The sequence below is a fragment of the Pteropus medius genome, unplaced genomic scaffold (genome assembly GCF_902729225.1).
Source record: "Pteropus medius unplaced genomic scaffold, Ma_sr-lr_union100, whole genome shotgun sequence".
Classification (NCBI taxonomy): domain Eukaryota; kingdom Metazoa; phylum Chordata; class Mammalia; order Chiroptera; family Pteropodidae; genus Pteropus; species Pteropus medius.
Genome location: NW_024354500.1, coordinates 30,394,689 through 30,419,097, shown reverse-complemented (window position 1 = coordinate 30,419,097; position 24,409 = coordinate 30,394,689). Strand labels below are relative to the sequence as shown.

At 32.0% G+C, this 24,409-nt stretch overlaps 1 protein-coding gene across 4 annotated transcripts in view; it reads left to right on the top strand.

Moving 5' to 3' along the window:
- Positions 1-24,409, top strand: part of TINAG (tubulointerstitial nephritis antigen) — a 71,479-nt gene that overhangs the window by 22,913 nt on the left and 24,157 nt on the right. For 3 of the 4 annotated variants that reach the window (XM_039852874.1, XM_039852872.1, XM_039852873.1), the window contains exons 5-9: positions 958-1,078; positions 3,547-3,697; positions 5,829-6,009; positions 7,528-7,573; positions 10,694-10,817. In XM_039852874.1, coding sequence (XP_039708808.1) covers positions 958-1,078; positions 3,547-3,697; positions 5,829-6,009; positions 7,528-7,573; positions 10,694-10,817 — 623 coding nt within the window. Of the gene's footprint in view, positions 1-957; positions 1,079-3,546; positions 3,698-5,828; positions 6,010-6,618; positions 6,809-7,527; positions 7,574-10,693; positions 10,818-24,409 lie in introns of those variants that run through there. The other variant, XR_005650688.1, reaches the window with a different exon arrangement.

Below are 24,409 nucleotides of genomic sequence, written 5' to 3'. Positions count from 1 at the left end.
ATTCTAAAACCTAGGTCTAGTTTCAGGGTTATTTCTTATTTAACTGAGAAGCTTTAGTGTGTCCTTTTATTTTAAAAGTTTCCTCATGTATAAAGTAGAGTGAATAATATTTGCCCTGATTATATCACATAGGTGTGTATGCATAAATGATAAAAATTAATAAATGGATCCTTATTTGGTTAGAGTCCTGATTGTTTATGGAAGTGAACAATCTTTAGAAGAGTTTGGGGAAAAACAGGGCATTGTGTTTTAGATATTCTTTGAGTGACATGAATAGAGCAAGATCTGTAACATTTAATTTGACTTCTTGGAAAGACAGCAGCTGACATTGACTCCGTCAGGACTTAAACATGAGCTCTTAAGACATAAAGGTATTGTATATTTGGCATTATACACTTCCTGAAGTCCTCTTTAATCTTCAAGGATTTTATAAATATCAACCAATTTGTCCCAGTTTTGTTTCCCAATAGCTGGTGTAAAATTGGTGTTCCTTGGGCTCCAACTGTGTTAATGCATAATTGCCACAAATGCATTGTTTTAAAATTAATTTTACATGAAATCAGTCATACTTTCGAATATAGGAGGGACACGAAGTAAATATTATTTATGAGGCCGAATTTAAATAATAGCACCCGGTGTTTCACAAGGATAACCAAAACTGATTTAAGATGACAGAAACATTGGCCGAAATCTTTGTACTATTGGTAATTCAGAAGAAAGCATTCTGTGGATTATTCTTATGACTTTGTAACTATGTCATAATTCTCCACATTAAATTGTTATTTTTAAACATATGTGAAATAGAAATCTTTAATGCTTTTCAGGGATGTCATTCAGAAAACTCGAATGTATAAAATAAAAAGCAATGATAAACATTACAAAAGGGCATGGAATTTTCTTATAATGGTTATTGAGATATATTTAAAAAAAAATATGACACATCTGCCTCTTCTTTAGGCTGTACCTGCAATAATTGATCTTCCGGAGTTTTTTGTTGCTTATTATAAATGGCCTGGATGGACTCATGGCCCATTGGATCAGAAAAATTGTGCTGCGTCATGGGCATTTTCCACTGCAAGTAATAAAGCCATTTTAATTGCTTCCTTATAAAGTCTCTCTTTGACTTTAGATACTCTAGGGACAGTATAAGAGGTTTTTATTTATTTATTTATTTATTTATTTATTTATCTATCTATCTATCTATCTATCTATCTATCTATCTATCTATCATCTACCTTCCTACCTATCTATTTATTTATTTTAAGGGCAAAAAGGATTTATTTTATATAAGATAATTATGGAATATTGTTTTAACAACAAAAACATACATACTTATCTAAGAGGTTTTAAATTTAGAATATTTAAATATTTGCATTTGGTTAATTAAAATAAAATCTTATTCTGACCAGAGAAAGCAATCTGAAGATTATGTAAAAATCTATTTTACTCTGAAAATTTGTCTAATTTTTAGGATCTAGTTTTAAATAGAAAATAAATTAAGAGAGCAACAAAGAAAATTTACCAAAATTTGTTTGTTCTTTATAGTTAAGGGCAGGTAAGAAGAGGAGTATAAGGTTCCTTTCATTCATAATAATACCTGTAATATTAAGACTCAAAAACATATATAATTTTTATATTTTCAAAAGATTTTCAAAAATATATTAAATTGGTAAACTAATTTGATATATAATAAGATTCAGAACTAAATAAATGGATTAAATGGGTTTTATCTTATTTTAGATAAAAGCAAAATATAGGTTCTGACTCTAAAGTGATATAACTAGTCTCTTAAGAGTAGCTTCCAAATTAGTGCTGCTGTTAGTTCAAACATGTAACAATACCTCTTTTATATCTATTTTCATATAAGCTCATAAATCCCATAAATCAATACTCAGGTTAATGCTAAGATTTGGTCTTCAAATTATCCTCAAAGGAGTGTTGGTAGTATTCCAGTAATTAAATTGGACCTAACATAATTTTGATTGGCTGCTGTCAAAGATCTTTATAAAACTATGCTCTAAGCTTTAAAGGTAATTCCAAGAGTACTCAAAAACAGTCTAAGCACTGAAATCATTTCAAAATAAGTGCATAGACTCTTAGAGGAGCCCACTTGAAGGGTGGCACTCCTCGAGATAGAAAAGTACTGATATCTTTGTCTAAATATTATTACTTCATAGTATCAGCTAGTTCTAGAAATGATGCCAGTGGCCAAGGTCACCTCTGGAGTGCTTCCCTCTGTTAATTCTATGCTAGTGCCTGCTCCCCCAGTATAAATGCTCCTTGACTTTCTGATGTGTAGCTTCACCGTGTTAGGGATCCAGAGAGGAACCACTTTGAGCCCTGTTTCAGATGGATGGGGAGAGATTTAATCAGATAAATCTTATGTAATTTTATGTTCATATGGTTAATGTATTATATCTCCTACATAATATATAAGAATTTTGCTTTAACTTTAGGTTAGACCAGTATTTCTGAAAATGTCTTAGGAAAGTCATTGGTGTTAAAATGCTGAGAGTAACTTCCTCGGCTAGTTTGGACACTGTGATTTGGTGTCCCTAGGTCACAGACCTAGGCCTTAGAATAGAGCTAAGTCTAGATTTGTCCCCATACCTAATTTATCAAAATACCAGAGAGAAGGTTTTCAACATTTTTGTGGTTTCAGAGTATACAGTTTTATATTTAGTATGGTAAATCAAGCTGATGCTAGTTTTTGAAAATGTTAAGAAAAGAATAATTAGGTTCTTTTAAATATCTTGAAAATTGTGTCAGGAAATTGTTGAAATAAGAAAAAAATGACTTTTAAAGAAGCTAAAAGGTATTAAATGGAATGTAAAATATTAAAATATAGATATAGATAGATAATTATTCACCCAAATAAAATTCAAGCAAGATATCAAGCTGAAGATGAAGAAGTAAAAGGTTGAAATGGTGGGAGTGATACACACCACAGAGCAAATTTGGGATAGAATAAAATAAGCAGGGAAAATAATAGATTGTCTCTCAGAGGTAAAGCCCAATAAAAATTTTCAAAGCGAGAGTGTAGAACAATTTGCTAAACTGAGTCATTCTTTAATCTTCTGACCTTTTCTAAGTATTTCTAGTGAATTTGGATTAAACCTTCACTGAGATTCAGAAATGTCTGTAAGATCAACATACTGTATACCATTAGAATTTAAAACACTTATCCTTTAGTTGAAATCTGCAGGTTCATGGGACTGGAAGAGACTTTAAAAGTCACCTTTTACAAGTCTTTGGCAGATTTCTTAATGAAGAATTTAGAAGTCTATAAAACATGAAAGAAGCAAAGAACTAGAAAAGTCTCTGAAGATGATAAGACAATGGAGCAATACCAAAATTGAACAAAAACTAATACTGAAATTATGATACAGTTGAATTTTTTGGAATACATATATATAAATGATATTTTGCCTTAATTTTAAATTATATAAAGTTCGGAAGGCTAGTTTAGAGTTCAAATAAAAAAGGATATGTAAATTATTAGAAAATGTACCATTTGAATATTAATTAATATTTTATTTGAAACAGGTGTGGCAGCTGACCGAATAGCAATTCAGTCTAACGGTCGATACACAGCCAATCTATCCCCTCAGAATCTGATTTCTTGCTGTGCCAAGAACCGTCACGGATGCAGCAGTGGAAGCATCGATAGGGCTTGGTGGTACCTGAGAAAACGTGGGTAAATAGCTGCCTAACGTGTATTTCTAGGATTCTTATAAGTACAGCTTGGGGTTAGAATAAGGAAAAAATATATATTTAAAGACTTTTACAAAAATCTACAAATATATATATGGTAAATCTACATACATATATTATATTTAAATATATACTATATCTGGTATCTACTGACATTATAAATTATTGTAAACAATTATTTGAAGAATGTATACATTCCTACATAAATTAAAAAGAAGACTCAAGGAAGCATTGTCTTCTTGTTGCTTTGAGCCAAATGGCTCTACTAATCCTCATGAAGCAAATAGATAAAACTGATACTACTGATACTACTGATACCTTTGTTGAAACTTTTAGTTACCCAGAAGATGAATAGACAATATCAGGTAATAATTAGATTAAGAATCAGATGAATAAAATAAAGAAATAATATATAATTGCCTCAATTCATCAATATCATTAATTGTCACCTTCCCATTTGATGAGAAAAGGCAGGCTGCATTTTCTCACTTTCATGTATTCTGATACCCACACATCATCCTTCTATCTGCTATGAGAGCTAATCTACTTAAGAGCTGAGTTATTCTATTCAGCTAAGGAAACAGTAGCTGATAACTAATAGTATATGTATGTTGTACTCATCTGTTGTTTCCTCACTCACTGAGTGCTCCAGATCTGCCATAGAAAGGTGAGGTGCTATGAAATAATGGATGTCAGATATGTCTCAATAAATTTCTTAAAAAATTTTTTTTTTCATATGCGTTGCCTAATAAAGTGATTGCTTGGGATAGACAACATGGCTGATACCTTCCTGGAGTAATAGTGTTTGGTTGGCTTCTCTTTTGTACTATAATAAAAATTAAAGCTCTTTAGAAGTTTAAAAGTACAAATTATTATTGAGACCCAACTAAACCTCATTGTATTAGTCTGCTCAGGTTAACAACAAAATATCAGAGGCTGGGTGGCTTACACACAGGTGTTTATTTCTCACAGTCTTGAAAACTGAAAAGCCCAAGATCAAGGTGTTAGTACATTCAGTTCTTAAAGACCTCTTCCTGGCTTGCCTTCCCCCTGTGTGCTCACATGACAGAGAGAGATCTAGTGTCTCTTTCTCTTCTTATAAGGACACTAATCCCATTATGAGCCCCACCCTCATAACCTCATTTAAAGTTAATTGTCTCTCAAAAGTCTCATTTCCAAATACCATCACATTGAGATTAAGGCCTGAATATATGAATTTGGGGTGACACAATTCAATCCATAGCACTCATTATTCCAAAGTAACAACAGTTAATGTAATGTTTGGTGTTTTTCATAGTTTTATTTTTATTATGCTCCTTGCTCAGATTTTCTTACTCTATTGAACACTATTGAATTTTCTTGAACCAATCTTATTGCATACTTCTGTGGCCAGATCAACATTTAATATCTATAAAACCAATTCCATTGCTTTATTTTTCTTGCCATCTGCTTCTATAGTCAACTAATTATGTTAGATTTGAAGCCAAATATTTTCTACTTTTCTATGTTCAGTTTCAAAATTAGAGACTAAATTTGTTTTCTTTATCTTTTGTATAATGTGTATGTCTGATAACTTTCTACTTTATTAACTTTATTATATTAGTATATACTATTTCTCCAAAGTGTCATGAACTACAGACACATAATAGTTGAAGTCTTATGAGAAAGTATCTATAACAACAAAAATATAAAAAAACTTCAATTCTAAAATTTACATAATTTATCAGAATGCCCCATCTAAGTAATAAGTTCATTGTCTTTTGCATTTTAAATTTGGCTCTTCTATAGATGCAGAATGAAGGAGTATTTTCCCTATTAATATTACTACAGATTTTATTGACAGTCACTTTTTATCTTCAGGAAATTCTATACTATAGGTAGAATTTCTTATTAAAGTAGACTGAAGCAAGATTTTAAAAAATATAATAAATAAGAGGAGGGTAAGGAAGAGCGTAATGTCTTTGAACTGTGTTAGAATCAGTTAACATTTTGAAAGTTACACATGTAAGTAGACAGAATAATTTTTATAAGTATTTAATTCAGTAAAACTGCATGTAGATAGGATATTGTGGCATTTTCCTAAACTACATAACTTCTTTGCTTATTCCTCATAGGCTGGTATCACACGCATGCTACCCATTTCTCAAGGATCAAAATACTACCAATAATGCCTGCGCCATGGCAAGTAGATCTGATGGGCGGGGAAAACGGCATGCCACAAAACCATGTCCCAACAACATCGAGAAATCTAATAGGATCTACCAGTGTTCTCCTCCATACAGAGTCTCTTCCAATGTAAGTCTAAATGGTAAGAATTAACAATGTTTGACTTGCTAACATATATGTATATGTTATATATATATGTCTGCTTTTATTAAAACTATTTAAAAACTACTTAAAATTATTAATTCTAAGGTAATACTATGTTCTTACATATAATTTTTTATATTCTTAAAATTTCCATTAAAGACTTCCAGTTTGGGTATGATTTCTGATCTTTGTAATATTAGCAGTATAAATGATTGGCTTAAATTTTAAAATGTCCATGGAAATAGAGTTTTTAAATTATGTTTTAATTAATTAATTAATATGCTTGACAGATAACGGCTAAAACAAACACATTTTAACTGACTTTTTGTGGTAGTAGCTCATCTAATCAATCCTTTGCCTTACTCCATAAAATAATTGAAGTAGAATAGCTGTGATGGGAAAAAGACTCTCTTGCATTCCAGTTTGTCATGTTAAAAGCACTGGCAAATTTTACTCCATATCAGTGCTACCCAGACCTTACTTTCAGAATATCTGAACCTTCAGTGGCTTCCAGTTACCTGCAGAATACAATCCCATATTCTTACTACAACATACAGGCTTTCATGATTTTTTTCTGACCTACTGCTTTTACAGATTCATGTCCTGCCAGCATCTATTTTTCCACCCTCCCATAATGCTCCTGATATAAGGACTACTATCTGCTTTCTAGATACGCCATGCTCTTTCATACTTCTCTGCTTAGCCAAGTGATGATTCCTTTTACCCAAATGGTTATTCCATCTGTTTGCATCTGGCAAAATCCCACATATGTGTCAAGGCCCAGGTCAGTATTTCATCTTCTCTGTGAAGTTTTCTTGACTCTTATGTGGGATTAATTTCCCTTTCCTGTGTGCATCGATGGCACTTTTTTGCTTATTTCTATAATAGAAATTATTGTTTTATAATGCAATTAATTGTTTACCGTCTTTCTGTTTCATAAAAAAGTAAATACATGGAGGATAGGTGTAGGGTCAACATTTGTTTCTATCCTGGTTTTCAGTGATATGTACTCTGTGATACATGTGCATGGATGAATGAATGAATGAATGAATGACCTGGATCTATACTAAGAGCTGCTTTACACATTGAGTCGCAACATAGAAATATTTGCATGCTAAATCTACACTGAGGAATTTCACTAAACAAGCATCTAAAATTGCTCCTGTGATTAAAAGAATGGAGGTGGCACTAATCACCACTGATTAAACATGGTTTTAACTTAATTATTTTTTGTGACCATAAATGGTTATTATATTTTCTCTCCATTCCAAAATTATTATCAGCAATAGTCAATGAAATAAACAAGCACATCTTGTCTTTAGCAACTTCATCAACGTGGCATTTCATATGTAAGTATTTCAAAGCATGATTAATCTCAAGTGGTCAAGGCACATTGGATTGCATAACTCCTAAATTGATTGTATAACACCTAAAATTATACACCAGACAATGGGTTTAGTACTCTGATAACAATAAAAATGCCCTTGATATTTTTTCTTCTAGGAAACTGAAATAATGAAAGAAATCATACACAATGGACCAGTCCAAGGTAGGCTTGCATTAAATATGATTGTATCTTATTTTTTCCTTTAGTAAACAACATTACATTTTACTCATGTAAAAGGAGCTGAGTGAAAGAAAATTTTTCTTTTTAGAGTATTTATAAGAGTTCAACAGTTCTAAGATCAGTGCATTTATGGGAGGTATCTTCACCTAATAACTTCATTAGGTGTCATTTTAAGAAGACAAACTCATCCATAAATTGAATCCTTAAATATTAATGATATATTTAATGAAAATCTGATAAATCTTTCCAAAGTGATCATGGACCAACAGACAGTCAAACATAAAATGCTAAGTGATGGAGCTCATTTAATTGTTTGGTCATATTTAAAAATCATATATAGTGTTAGAAATTTTCTCACTTTCAGTTTAAATAGATCAGGTAATGGACTGAAAAAAATCAAGGCTTATCAATAGAAATAAAGTAGATACTTTCCTTTTTCTATAAACTCAAAATAAATCAAATAAGCCTGTATGATTTGTGTTTTATAAAGGCTTTCTATTTTGATAATTTTGTAAATGTGTTATGCATAGTAAACAACAGTAAATAAAAAATAATACAGTGACTTACTGTACACTGACTGATTTTTATAATATTATCTCTGATACATAGTTCCTCTGCTTACTTATTATATTTTATTTTCCACAAATGGCATAAGGATACATTCTCAGTGTCTATTCTCTGTACTAAACATTTTCTTGGAGAGAGTGGAAGAAAAAAGTCTAGTGAGGTCTACAATGGAAATTCAAGTTGTAAACACTGAAAGGGCCTATGTATATTATCAATGCAGTGGAATAAATCAAATAAATTTAAATTAACCAAAGAAATTTAAATAAATCAAAATTAAATGTAAAACATTTGATATATACATAAGGAACTATTGGCCAGTTTTTTTTTTTTTTTCTGAATGCTGACCTAATTAGTATTGATTCAACATCTAGCAGGAACTACAAATTTTAAAATTGTGTTGGAATGCTTTTTCTTAATCATTATTACCATTTAACATTCATTGAGAAACTGAACCTTACATTAGATATGTCCCAAATTTAATTTTTAAAATCCAGGGACCTTACACAAAACCTGAAACACATTAACATAATTTTTTTCTTCTTATAGTTGTATCACTTTTGGTGTTTATTACAAGAGCAGGACAATTCATGTGTAATTTCAATATATGCCTCAATAAGTGAAGTTTGTGAGACAGTTTGAAGCCATTTGAACTCAAAGCTAAATTCGAAGATCTAACTTTGACCTTTGCTACTTAAATGACTTTGAGCAAGTTATTTAACCTCTCTGAATCTTCAGATCATTATATTACTGTTTTAAGTTTCCTCTCTCTGTCAAAAGAAATTTGTAATATAATTATTTAAAAATAGAAAACACCTTAGTTTTCTTTCATGGCCATATATTTAAATGTTCGTGAATTTCACATAACAAATCAAAAATAAATAGATAAAATTTTAAAATAATAAAATTGAAATGCAAAATAGTCAACATCCATTGAACAAATGTTTGTTGAGAACATGTCTCCTGCCAACCTGAGCCCGGGGCAAAAGACAGAGCTGGAATGACAGTGGGCTTAATCCTACCCTCAAACTTATTATTATTCTGTATAACTTGCTATGGTTTTCCAAAAATAAAATTGCACTATGATAGCTTATATAGTTATATGTTTGTGGATTCATCAAATCTATTTTGGTGTCAGAAACTGAAGGAAGGAGCTGCATTCAAGTTAATTGTGATGGCTTCTCACCCACGTTTCTTTATAATTGGCAGTGTTTTTCAGCAAAAAGTATATTTTATTCATGGTGTGAAAAGCTAAAGAAGCCAACTCTTCTTTAGAAGAGGAAAAACCTCTTCCAAAAAACCACTAGCAACATCCTCACATTTTTATAAATGTTGGTTAACTCATCTTGCTGCAGAATCAACATGATTGTCTGCACATTTTTGGCTGGGCTAACATATAGCTTTTTCCCCTGGTCTCACTACAAAAGAATGTAAAAGGCAACAGTATGCTGAATAAATAACACTGTGTGCATTCTTCTAAAATATGTAGAATTAAAAATAAACTTAGGTTATGGAAAGAGAACAAAAGCAAAGATCTGTATAGAGTTCAGTTATATAAATTCTTAGAAAACCTATGAGAATGTTTTAAAGTAGATAAAGAAAATTAAACCTCTTTTGAGAATATTTGAACAGTATCAGAAAAGACATGGAACATTAAAAAATGAAATAAAAAGAAGAACATTAAAAAGTTACGTTCGACTTTGGAGTATAAGCTTCATTTTAGCATCTGTCAAATGCCAGTGACCTTAGTTTCTATTTTATTTAAAGTGCATGCCAAACTAAGGTAGGCAAGCATTATACACAGTTGTGAAGGTACACAATTATGAAAAATATTTTCAATTCACATTTTCTAGAAGAGAAGTTTAAAGTCTTCACCCCGAGTTACCCAAGTCCTTCAAAACAGCACACAACATAGAAGAGAAGTAATCTAGGTGAGGAAATGAAGGAGAGCTTTATAAAGTATAAGCTCTTACTTTCTAAAGAATACAACATTGGCTTAGCTCTCCAGAGCTGGGAGGATGAAATCTTGTCAAAGTATTCTTTTGCTGAGGATTTGCTCTTTATTCAAACTCACCAAGAAAGGGTTGTTTTTATTTCTAAGGATTAAAGACAATTACTTTAAGCCTGGTTTGCTAGGCTCACCCTTCACCGCTAGCTTAATTGGAGTTTTAAGAGGCTTGTGGTAAAGCACAAGGTTAATGGAGAAATAGCAATCACCAGCCAAGTGTAGTGGGCCTTCACTGCAAGGGACTCAATTCTTAGTAATAGTGCCTCTATCAATTAAGAAAAAATGTGTCTTTAAGGTATAATGTGTACTTTAGTAATATTCAAACAGCTCAAAGTTGTTTTTATAAGAGAACAAGAAAATATTGCAGCCAATTAAATGAAGTGGGAATCAAAATTAGGCTGTATTGCAAAATTCTGTCTTAGGTTCTACTCCTGGCAATTTACCCATTGATTGTTCTGGGAGAACTTCTGGAGGTTTTTAAAGATAATTTTTTAAAACCATGTCATTTATCCTGTCGGATTTTGTTTTAGCCATAATGCAAGTCCATGAAGATTTCTTCCATTACAAGTCTGGGATATACAGACATGTTACCAGCACAAACGAAAAATCTGAAAAATATCGAAAGCTTCAGACACATGCAGTCAAACTCACTGGGTAAGGAAATTTCTTAAAAATTTTCATTTAATGATTTTGGAAAATAAAACTAAAAGTGAGTGTTTGTAATACATATAGGTACCAGAATTCTCCTTTGTATGAGAGAGTCTGATACAAATTAAAAATTTTCTAAGCCTTGACACTCTTTAGTCATTATTTAAAAGTTCAGCAAAAGGATGATTTAAAATTCTGGGAAAGATGACCATTTCCTGTCTCTCACTTACTTGTAAAGATATCCTAAGAATCTGTTCCAAGGCCGAGGGAAATATATTATTGAAATAATGTATTCTACTTATGGCATAATCAAGGAAAGGATTTGGTAAAAAAAAAAAAAAAAGGTTTTGGGTGGAGTTACAAATGATAGAGTTAAGCAGGAAGAGAGGGTTGGGGTCACTTTTGATTCAATATAAGATTTTATATTTTTGTGAGAATTGTGGAAATTACATTTATCAAATTTGCGAGTAAAATACATTCAGCTTTGCAAGGGCAAAAAACAGTTTCAAAATTTGGTTGCATTTCACGAGTAAGTAATTTCATCAATAGACTCTACTCAGAAAGAATATGTGGCCATCTGAGACTTCTCCAGTGCTTTCTTAGTCTCATACTGACTGCCCAACCTGTAAGTTCTTTCTCAGAACGTCTCACTCCAATTCAAAGAAATGCTACAGAAACAGGTTTATGTATTTTTTTTTCCATTCCAATATCCTTGTCTATTATGGTAACTAATTTCATTCCTTGTTGAATATGTCTTTCCTGTCTAAATTGGATTGAGTCTGCACAAGAACAACCTCTGCTATAACCAAATTGTTATCTTCTGTTTTGGAACTCTCTGAGTCAATTCTAAGGTAAATAGACCAGTTAATTCTCTGGGAGATGTCTCTTAAATTATCATCCCTCCTTCATTTTAAGTACTCTAATATTTCAATTACAAAATTAACAAATTCATGGAATCTAAGATACTAATGATTTTATCACATCTCGATTTTAGGGATATGAAATGTGTGCATCTTAGAATTGAAATATATGGTATTTCATGTTAATGTAGGATACTAAAAATTGCAGATGAGAAAAATATATAACCAGCCATATATGACTCACCATCGAGAGATAACCTCTCTTGAAAGTTTGGAGTATTTTTATATATCCCCTAAAGATATAGCTATAAAGAAAGATGGCTAGATAGATAACTAGATATATTTTATAAAAAAAAAAAATGAAGTACTAAACTATCTAAAATTTTACAAGGAAAATTTTGCTCAGGTTTTCATTAGCCATATGTAAGATTGCCAGTTTCTCAATATTCCTTCAAACACTGGGTGTTTTACTTTTTCATTTAGTCATATATACTTCCCCAAATCATCATTAACAGTTGGTGAAAAGCATTCATGTAAGTCTGTCTCTTTCATTCTTGGTGAAAAGTTAGAGATTCTGTCTGTCATTTTATTGGTGGTATTCTTTGATTTTTTTCTTATCTTTCCTCTTTTTTATGTTACAAGTCTCAATTCTGGATTTTTCTATGTGTAGTTATCATTAAGTTTATGTAAAAAAAAAAGTTTTATGTATATAGTAGCCCTTTTTCTTCTGAGTGCATCTTATCTCCATTTCCCTTTGTAATTTCAGATGTTTACCCCCTCTCCTTTTCTGTTTTTTTTTGTTTTCTCAGATTATTTCTGTTTATGCTGTGAGTTCATTTCTGAGTTGCAGTAGTTATTGTTTTCTTCTCTTTTGAAAATATTTTTTACCTCCTTTAACCATTATGTAATATTTAAGTGTATAATACCCAACTCTGAATAAAGTTTGCAATTATGTGTTTTTGTCTGTCTGTCTGTCATCTTATTTATAGTTTTGTATTTTTGTCTTTTCGTTTCAGGTAGAATAACTCCTTCAGTATTTCCTGTAATGCAGGCCTTGTAGTGGGAAATTCCTCAGCTTCTGTGTATCTGAAAGGGTCTTTATTTCTCCTTTATATCTAAAGGAGAACTTTGCTGGATATATTGTTCTTGGCTGGTAATTTCTCTCTTTTAATAGTTTGAATATTTGATTCTACTCCCTCCTAACTTGTAGAGTTTCTGCTTAAAAATTTGATGATAACCTAATGGGTTTTCTTATATAGGTTACCATCTTCTTTTCCCTGGGTGCCTTGAGAATTCCTTCTTTGTCATTAATTTTTGTCAGTTTTAATATAATATGCCTTGGGAAAGGTCTTTTTTGAATTGAGATAATAATGTGTTCTGTTTGCTTCTTGGATTTTAGAATCCAGTTCTTTCCATAGGTTTGGGAAGTTCTTGTTGGCTATCTGTTTGAATAGTCTCTCTGTTCCCTTCTCCCACTCTTCTCCTTCTGGTATAGCCATTATTCTTATATTGCTCTATCTGATAGAGTCAGATAGTTCTCGTAGAGTTCTGTCTGTCTGTCTGTCTGTCTTTCTCTTTCAAGTCTCTCTCTTTTCCCATTTGCATTGTTTCCAGATTCTGTCTGATATTACTAATTCTTTTCTTCATCTGGTCAGTTCTGTTTCTTAAGCTTGCAACTTCACTAGCTATTAGAGAAATGCAAATCAAAACCACAATGAGATACCACCTCACACCTGCTAGAATGGCTACCATCAACAGGATAAGTAATAACAAGTGTTAGAAAGGATGCAGAGAAAAAGGAACCCTCATACACTGCTGGTGGGACTGCAAATTGGTACAGCCACTATGGAAAACAGTATGAAGGTTTTTCAGAAAACTAAGGATAGAATTATCCATATGATCCAACAATCTCTTTTCTGGGTATCTACCCCCGAAATTTTTAAACATCTGCCTGTAAAGATATGTGCACCGAGATGTTCATTGCAGCATCATTCATGGTATCCAAGACGTGGAAATAGTCAAAGTACTCTTTGACAGATGATTGGATAAAGAAGATGTGGTACATATGTACAATGGTATGTTACTCAGCCATAATAAAAATGAAATACAGCCATTTGCAACAATATGGATGGATCTTGAGATTATCATGCTAAGCAAAATAAATCAAACAAAAAAGTTGAGAACCATATTATTTCACTTATATGTGGAATATAAAACTGAAAACAACAAGTGAACAGAACAAATAAACAGAAACTCATAGACACAGACAACAATCGAGTGATTATCAGGTGGAAAGATGGGGGAGGTAGATAAGGCTAAAGCGGGTAAAATATATGGTGATAGAAGGAAATTTAACTTTGGGTGGTCAGCATACAATACAATATATATATGATGTATTATTAAATTGTACACTTGAAGCCTATATAATTTCATTAACCAATGTCACCCCAATGAATTTAATAATAAAAAAGAGAGACAAGGATAGAAAGATAACATAGGATAGTGGCATTTTAAAATACTAATATTCAGATTAATTTTACTTGCATTTAATAAAATATAATAAAATTATATGAAGTGAGATAGTTTTCATTATTCAACACAAGAGATACTAGTTTCTAAAATAACTCTTTTGCTTAAGAAAAAAAGTAAATTAAAAGAATTAGAGATTAGAGTAATAACTCATTTTTAACTTTATAATTTAATATCAGATTATAGCTATTGATTTGTTAACAGACAAGATGAGGACATTTAGTATTCTTATACTTCTTTTGACCTCACCTCCTCTCATATATCTTATACGTGTTAGTAATATTACTATTTTTATATATTAAGGGCTTATAAAATTTGAATTCCACTCTGAAACCATAATATTCAGTTATTTGTAATTTAGTATATAGTAATGTTATCAATGATAAGCAAATATCTTATGACAATGGCTTTTCTGTCCTTGAGTTTAATTTTTATTAGTTATTTTATTGGTGAATTTTATTTTCCAGTAATTTGTTTTTAATCAAGAAGGGCTCTTAATGTCTGTGGTCCCTAATTTCTTAGACACTTGAAAAAGTGTTTGTTTTCTTAATAACTATAAAACCCTAGTTATAAAGCCTTTAGAACTTTGCAGATGTTGCTTCAAGGTTCCCAGCATTGCATTTTTCTGCAGAAAGATCTCTGGACAACCAAATGTTTTTGTCTCCTTACACGTGACATGACCTTTTCTACTCAAATACTCTGTTAAACTTTCTTTTATCCTTGAATTAAATATATTCACTTTTTAAAAGTACATAATGTAAACATGCTAGATTTTCTTTATCTCCTTTTATATTTTTAATAATATTTATATTATAATTCTTTATTATTTCATTGTGTATGATTTATTCTGTCCCATCTATCCTTGAACATTTATTATTGTATTTGGTGTTCATTTGCCAAATGGTTTTGCCTCTGAAATGTTTTTTAAATTGTTCTCTTCCCTTTCTTTTGTTATCTTTTAAGATCTTTTATGAGCTGTATTTAAAGACTTAATGTCTGTAATTTTTTTCAGCCTATATTTTTCTCCAGATTCCCTGAATAATTCCTTTTGAGCTGTATATTCTTTATGTGTTTTCTTCTCTGCCTTCTTTAAAAAAAGTAATCTAAAATTTATGCATTTCACTCTCTATAATTTCCTCTCTTTCCACTCCACTCCCTCTGCTATATAACCCCAACTGTTCTTCAGCCCCATACGTATTTTCAATAAATTATTCCATCCGATCTGACCGCTATTTAACTGTTCCTTTTCTCCTTAATGCACACAATACCTTCCTTGTTTAGCTAGAATTCCATGGTAATTCATTATAATCTTTCACACATGCCCTGGACTCCTCTGCCCTTGCTTAATTCATCATTTTGGCTTAGTAAAATCTCAACTCTAGTTAAATTCAATTTGGCCTATTTAGCATCTGCAGCTGTGCATGTAAACGCACAGCTGGAAAAAATTCATAACTATGTTGTTTTCACTTTCATTTATAACCACAAATTTCAAGTAGTTATTTAATTCTACCAGGCAATTATAGGCTGAATTTTTATTCTGCTACTGTCCCACTCTTCAGGTAATTATCTCAACCCTTTCCTTTTTTCTTGACTCCCCAGTACCTCTACCCTCAAGCTCTTAGCTGATAATCTTGAATTCTAGTTCACCAAAAAGATTAAAGCCATCTAAAAAGAACTCCCAGCATCACACATGCCACCCATCAGCATATACTCTTTCCTACTCTTTGTTCCCACTAATTACATAGATGAAGTATCTGTGCTCTTACCTAAATCCCTCTTGCTATAGTGTTGACACCAACCCCTTTTCACTATTCAAGAATATGCAGAAGCAATTGCCCCTTTTTCTTCTCTATAATGAATATTATTTCTACCATTATATACATGCCATTAATTCTCAGCTATTATTAAAAAAAGAAAGAAAGAAAAAAAAAGAAAAGAAAGAAAGAAAGAAAAAGGAAGGAAGGAAGGAAGGAAGGAAGGAAGGAAGAAGGAAGGGAAGGAAGAAGGAAGGAAGAAGGAAGAAGAAAAAAACTTTCTCTTGACTCCACTTCCTCCACACTCCATTTATGGTCTTTTCTAACAGCAAACACCTCACAGGATTTGTCTGTACTCACTTTCTTTGATCCTTCTCTGTTTCTGTTTATTTTTTTTAAACTTCTCCAATCACTTTTTTATTTCTCCCCTACTCATCATAAAAATATTTATTTAAAGATTATTAATAACCTCCACATTGCTATATTTATCAGTTAGAATCTAGACTTGCTCATCCCCTCCTTCTGTTTTTCTCTTACTGGCTGTGACTTTTTAATGTTCTTTGCTAGTTTTATTTTTTTCTTTTCTTTTCCTGTACTTTTATACTTTTAATGTTGGAGTGCCCTAGCCTAGACTCAGTTCTTTGTCCTTTTCTCTCTTCCATTCTTAATCATTCTCTAAACTCTTCAGTCTCTGAGCTCATCCTGCTTTGAGAACCGTTTAAACTTGACACCAAATGGACTTACATGACCAGCTAAGATCTTTCTCTTGAGCTCCAGATTCATACATTCCATGGACTACTTGAGATCCACACTTGGATACCAAATAGATGGCTCAAATTTAGCATTTCCAAAATAAACTCCCAATTTTTTCCTTTATACTTGCTGAACAGGATCTTAGATGATGACAACAACAGTGCTCTGGCTGTAAACTTTGAAATTATCTTTTATTCCTCTCCTTGCAACTCACTTTCAGTATGTCAGAAACTGTTGGCTCTTTTAACTTATATCCAGGATTCAACCACTTTTCAATATCTGAACTACCATCACCCTTACCTGAACCACCATTAACTATTTTTTTGTACATGGATTACTGAATTAGTCTCTAACAAGTCTTCCTGAATTTACCTTTGCCCTCAACAGTCTGTTCTCAACAGAACAACCAGGTTGTTCCTTTATGACATTAGTCAGATCTTGTTCCTAGGAGTAAAAGCAAAGGTCTTTACAATGGCCTACAAAGGCCTGCATGATCTGAGGACTCCCCTATCTGCCTGCTTACACCCTCATCAACTTTGTGATCTTAATTTCTATTTATCTGTATCTTGTTTTTCCTGCTCTAGTAGTCCTTTAATGTTTCAGGAACCTGTTCATCAGGGTCTTTCTCTGCCTAAAATACTCTTTTCTCAAACATCTGATTTCTTAGTTTCTAGTCTTTACTCAGATCTCATCTGCTCAGTATAGCTTCCGTAACTGTTTTATTTAATACTGCTATCTACCCTTTCCTTCAGCACTTCTGATTCCCCTTACACGATCTATTAAATTTTTTTCATAACAATTATCACTTTCTCACATACTGTTTAATTTAATTAGCTTTGTATGTTGACTCTGTATTGTCTGTCTCTCCTACAGAGGAGATGTCTGTATTATTCATTGATTATGTAGCCAAACCACATAATACAAGCTGATCCATAATACGCTTAATGCTTTTTCTATTCAAAAAATGATTTCTTTTAGCACATGTTCTATGCTAGTTCTCATTTGGTACTCATTTTTAAATGCGGCAGCTATCTGTTAAAAAATAGACAAGTTGGAGGAGAGAGTGGAGGCACTCTTCAGCTTTGATTGAAGTTTGTAATTCTTGGATCCATGCTCACCAAATCAACTCTACCCTTAGTGCATATCCCGGAGTTTGGTGGGACTCACAATACATCTCTTGCAGGTATCTCTGTTGTCATGTGCTATTCTATGCCTTTCTTTTTTGTTTCAGCCTGCTTTATCATTCAAACATTGCCCCCTGTAGGCTTTTCCAAGACTTTGGCAACTCAATGTCCTTCCAGTGTGATGTCTTCTTCAGCAGAATTCTCATGGGTGGTATGGGAAGAAACTGACATAGTCCAGTTTGCCAGGGCCTGCTCATGGCCCTCATTATAAAGATCCTGAGGGAATATTTCTGGACCGTCTTACATACTTTTAAGGGGAAATTTTCTTATTCAGGCCTGAAGGTGAAGGGGGAGGGTTGTGGCGTGTATCGTTTCTCAGTATCTATTCTTGCTTTGGTAGAGAACAAAATGTATTTTTTTTTGTTTTTCCTCAAAGTTGTTATTTGGGATTATGGCTGTTTGCTCGGTTCACTAAAGATAGAAAGAAAGTACTGGGGTTTTAAAATATGTTTTGATTTATTTTTATTTTCTTAATTCTTAGTTGTTTAATAATGTTTCAGGAAGAAAATTGGAATAAAAATGCCTTTGTATTGCCACTGTAACTGAAAATTCACCTCTACTTGAATTTCACTTCTTTTCAGTTTGAAAGTCCCATTCCTTCTAAACTTTTCCTCCTATGTATGTTTCATTACCAATTTTTGTCTTCTCTAGTGATGTCCTTGATTGGAAAATTTTTTCTACCATATACTTGGTGACTAAAATACATTTTTCTATTATTCAGAGAACACTAAAAATGCCAACAGGAATCTTCCTTGATTTATTAGAACTGAACATTTATCATCTCTACCGCCTATTTAGCCATGCTGGTTATGTTATTTTCAGTCTTTTAAATTTGCTCATACTGTCATTGCACAAGATATGAATATGTTTATATTTAATTATTCTGACACTATTAGTATGTTTTCCACATTCAGTGTGTCAATTGCAATAGTATGTTCACTTTTATAAACTCCTAGAAAATTCAGACCTTTATAAATTTATATCACATGTGTGACAATTAACAAGGCTAGTTCTGGCAAGTTACTTTTGGAGAATATGTTTATTTTTCAGAAATAGTTTATGTCACCAGGGCATTGTTAGGTGCCCAGAGCAGTAGATTTTAATTTCTCTATTAGTATTTCCTGATTTGGTAATTACTGCATGTAGAAAATTAATACATCAGTGAATTAGAGAGTAATCAAATGTCCTAAGTAAGTTACTGTCCCTTATCAGAGAGCTTAATATATTCTTATGAAGTATCTTACAAATTTATTGCAATAAAGTCTATTTGCTGCCCTTTCTGTAGAAGACAAAACTATTATATTTAACTTGAACAAATGAATTTAAACTTCCATCAAGTGGCCAGCACTGAGGAATATAAGGAGGATCAATATCTAGTACTGCTCTTAAGGAGTTTAGGGAATGAGACAGACACATTCACAACAGATTCCAACCATAAGGTGATAAGCTATATATTTTCATGTACGTGTAAAGGACAGGATTGTGGTAGGTATATAAAAACTTATAATGTTGTGCTTTGTTCCTAAAGTTATTTACTCTTCTTCCTTCTCTTTCCAAAACCTCTGTTTATTCCCATTATGAATATTATAGTTATAAAAAGTATTTATTTGAATTAAAAATGGCAGATATTTTGAGACATGGCATCATTTTATATACCAATAATAAGAAGAAATATTAACAATTAAACTAAGAAATTCTGTTGATTGTTAGATAGATCTCAATTTTAGAGATATTAAAATGTAGGGGGAAAAATATGCCTTACAATTGAAAAAATATGGTATTTGAGATTTTTATCCTTGCCAGTGTTCTCTATATTACGGTTCCTGTTTTATCCACATCTCTATATCTATTATACTTCTTCCTGTGTCCCTGTCCACAAAATGTTCTGTGCTTTCTTTAATCCCTAAGTTAGAAGTTGATAATGTAGTGCAATGAATGCCATTATTTTTACATGTGACTGTAAACATTACAATGTTGGCATTTTGGGAATCACCACTAGAACTCAAATGAGAAAAATCAAGCAGTTATAAATTTTAGAAAATTAAGAGAAATAATTGGGATAAACATTGATTTTTTTTTTTTTCATTTTGTCATCCCTGCTTATAGGACAGAATTGTATTGAGAATATAGTCTATATATCACTGACAGAGAATAATAAAATAATTTTAGAATGTATTATTTCTATTGTTTAATATGTTTTATGTGAAAGTTTTTTTTTCAACAAGCATTTATTGAGTACCTGTATGTGCCAGGTACTGAACAAAATAGACACAGATCCTGGTCTTTATCAAACTTATATTCTACTAGTTGTTTTATAGCTGTTAGATAATTAAAATTGTATTTTATAAGGGCCAGACTTTCTGTATTAAACTTATTGTGTGTTTATTCAGAATCAACAGTATCAACACTTTTCCATATAAACAATATTATGTAGTGACTCAGAGAGAGAAGAGACAAAATCATTGTGGAATGGAAGCCAAAAAGAAAGCAAACTTAAAATTGTCCAAGAAGAACTAATTAAAGAATAAAAGATTTTTCAAGTAGATTATGAATGATACTTGTCAGTTTTAAAAAAATTAAATTGAACACCCCAAAATACATAAAAAATGCTGCAAAGTGATAGAAATTGATTATGCTTCCAATAAGTAAATGTGAAGACATATGTTTTGACTGAATTATCCAAAAATCAAGTCAGAAATTTCTGTAAACTTTGATGCAAATCTATTATATGACTTAAAATTGGGCACAAATAGAATGAATTCAAAGTTTCTCTTTTCTGTATATTCGACGAATATTAAAAGAGAACCCATGATGTTCCTGGTGCTGTGTTGAGTTCTAGGCATGTGGTGAGGAAAAAAAAAAAAAAGTCCTTGATCTCATAGTACAACTAGCTATTAAACAAAAACACATAAAATGTAAAATTATGATACATTTTACAAAGGCAGGGTAGAAAATGGTAAGAGGGCATACAATACTTGATCTAGACTTTAGAATCTGAGAAATGTCCCTAATGAAGAAAAGCCTGAGCTAGATTTATGGATTGTTTAGAAACAAGCAAAGGGAACAGCTTGTGTCAGAGGATATAAAACCTTATGTGAACACAATACTATGCTGAATCTCAGATGGCAAGCGTTTATAGACCATTTTACAGAATTTAGTCAAGCATGTTAAGTATTTGGTTAAGGATCTTAGGAGAAAAAGGAAGTCATTCAAGTTTTTTAACAGGAAGTTGGCATGATCTTCTTTTGTGTTTTTTAAAGATGGTTTTACTATAACAATGTGATATAAAAAGGCAAATTCTAGTAATCCAAGTAAAAGATAACAGTGGAGACTTGGTCAGATGGTGGAAGAGTTGAGGAGACATGAGTATTAAGAAATATTTAAGGAGAAAAGCTGACAGACTCGATGTAGATTTGGAATAGAACATAGACAATAAGAGAAAGAAGGAGTTCAGTATTGGATCTGATAATGTTGAGATGCCTTTGAGATGTAAAAATACAGATTGATGTCAGAGAAGACATATACTGTTCTCAAGGTCATAGGAGAGATTAAGGTTGAAGATAGATAGGACTGAACAGAGTAAAAGGAAAAGTTTGAGACTAAGCCATAGAAAAATCTGATATATAATGGCTGGCTAGAAAGTGATGAGTCTACAAAGGAAGAAAAGAAGGGGCCAGCGAGGTGTTTTGTTTGTTTGTTTATTTGTTTGTTTGTTTTATTTATTTTTTGCCAGTGTAAGGTTTTTGAGAAAGCTGTAATGCTGGAAGGGTTGGGATCCAGAGTATGTGAAGAGATTGGTCTTAGAGAGAGACTAAGTAGCAACTCTATTGTATCAGGAGAAAAGGCAAAGACGATGAGATAAGATTAATTGTTTTAATATTTAATATAATGATAGATTAAGGAAAATCCTATCAGATTGCTTCTTTATCTTACCACTAGAAAGTAGAAAATAAGGTTATCTGTAGAGGGAGGAGTTAGTGGGAGGGATCCATTATCAGAAATTTGAAGAGAATAGAGAGGGTTTGCAAAGTTCTTCTAGATGTTTAGGAGAATGTGTTGCCTAGAGGAACCTAAAGAGACTACCATGCCTCACTAAGGGGACCAGTCTGCCCTTTTGTGTGTGCATTTTGCTGTTTCAGTCAGCTGCTTGGGTGCACACAAAGAGCAATGGGTAGCCGAGTTTATCCTACTGACAGTTTTCATGGGTGCAATGAAGAGTCAGAAAAACAAAGGGTTAGGATATAAGTATTGATGTAATTATTGCTAAAGGACAGAAAACATAAGACATGAAAAAGAAAGTTGATGGATTTGGAAAAAAATAGAAAAATCATTGGACTAGAGGCTCTGATAATTCTGATCTCAGTGATTTTATGATTCTCTAATTTACCTTTTTACCTTTTAGATTTTTAATCATTATTTATTAAAAAAGTAATAGTAATAAAGAAGTGATGTTTTACAGATTACAAATACAGTGTTATAGAGTGACTAAAAGTCATAATTTACTATCTTAGTGCCAAATTGTTGTAATATTAACTGTCTACTTTGTAGTCATAAACCTTTGATATCCATTTATCTATCTAAAGATACTTGCTCTCTAGGAGAATATACAAATAATGCTTCAGAGTTAAGTTTCTAACATATTTTCCCCATATTTTCTACATATCATAAATAGGAAGAATTCCAGGAGCATAAATCATTATTTAGTGGCATTACAAATTATTTGACAGCTTTATTGGGACCACTACTTGTTTTTCTCCATTTATCTTTTTTCTACCTCTTCCTTTCTGAATAACAACTGAATGTTAAGCTTAAATTTTCATGCTATGTTATGTTTAACCCCAGGCAAATTAATAAATTCTGAGCAGATGTTTTAATTAGAGGTTTTTAATGCATGGCAAGGTCTAAGACAGTTGAATAAACATTTCAACTACACTTATTTAGAAAATGCAAATGCATGTGTGATAATTAGTATAGACAATATAAAAACATTTAATTTGGGTGTTAGGATATCTTTCAACTGCAAAATGCTTAGTTCTTTCTCCTTTGGGGGGTGGAGGGAATATGGACTTGAATAATGGTAGCTGCTGCAACAGATAGATTTAAAATCTTTAATAGTTCATTAGATGTTTAATAGTATTATTAGAAGTTTATTTCTTGTTCACATAATAGTTCAAGATGGATGGTCCTAGTTTTGGGGTAGCTTTCTTCCACATGGTTTCAGGGACTGCAGGCTCTTTCTACCTTGTTGCTCTGCCATCTCTTAGAGCCACATGTTGTGACTCATTTAGTCTATTGAAAATGAAGAAGAACATGAAGAGGACTTCTTAAATTTACTTCTTTTAAAGCCCTGACTCAGAAATGATCCTTATCATTCTATTCACATTCCTTTGGCTAGAACTCGTTCACATAGCTCTACCCAATTTCAAAGATGGCTGGTAAATGTAAAAGATTTGGCAGGGACATTTTAATATCAGATCAAATAGAGCTAAATATTGGAGTAAAATTCCAAATTTACATATATTTAAAGGAAAAAAAAGACTCAGAATTTGAGTGTGTGGAGAGCTGAGTTGGTCTACATCTCCCAGGCCCTCTGCGATTATGTGTTCTGTTTTTAGAGAATCTTCATTGAGAGATTTTGAGAATCACTGCTCTACAGTCACTGAGGTGGTACTATCACACAGTTCTGATACTTAAAATCCTTGTAAGATGAAATTATTATTCCAGTTTACCAGAAATAGAAAACTGAGAATGTTTTAGAAAACTTTCATGTCCTTCTGACTTCAAAGCTAATATTCTACCAATGCTACATTTTTATATAAATGTACAAGGATGGTCCAATGTCAAGAGCCACTCAATGTCTGTTTACCAAATAGATTTTCACAAGCAAATATTATATTTTCTCTTTTAATAAAAATGTTCTTAGGGTAAGAATAAGTACATCCTTTTTTTTCCCATCTGAAATTTTATTCTCACTTGCTTTGACCATATATCTTTAATCTGTACATAAAGACTTTTACTTAAATTGTTAAAAAGAAAATTTTCAAGTATATAACATGTGCTAGGCATTAAGAATACAAATATCAATAATATTTTGTTTCTGTTTTCAATCAAATTCATTCAAGGAGAGGGAGAGGGAGAGGGAGAGAAAGATAGAGGAGTATACAGATGCTAATACACAATGTCTTAAGTGTGGAGATAGAAATAGTATCAGAATTTATAATGAGTAGTGAGGATGTACATTATATAGGAAGGCATAGAACTCTAATTCTGGGGCCAGAGAGAACTCTGGGAAGGGGTGGCACCTGCTATGGAGTTTAGAAGAGCAAGTAGAAATTATAAAAGGTATATGGAACGATAAGAGGATATTCCAGAAAAAGTGCACAGCAAATGCACAATCTTACAGTGAGAGAGAATATGATATATTTAAGAAATTGGAAGAACCTAATATGGGTTGAGTATAGAGCAAGGAAGAATCTAGTGAAAAATGAGACTAAGAGGTGATCAAGTCAGAAAGGCAT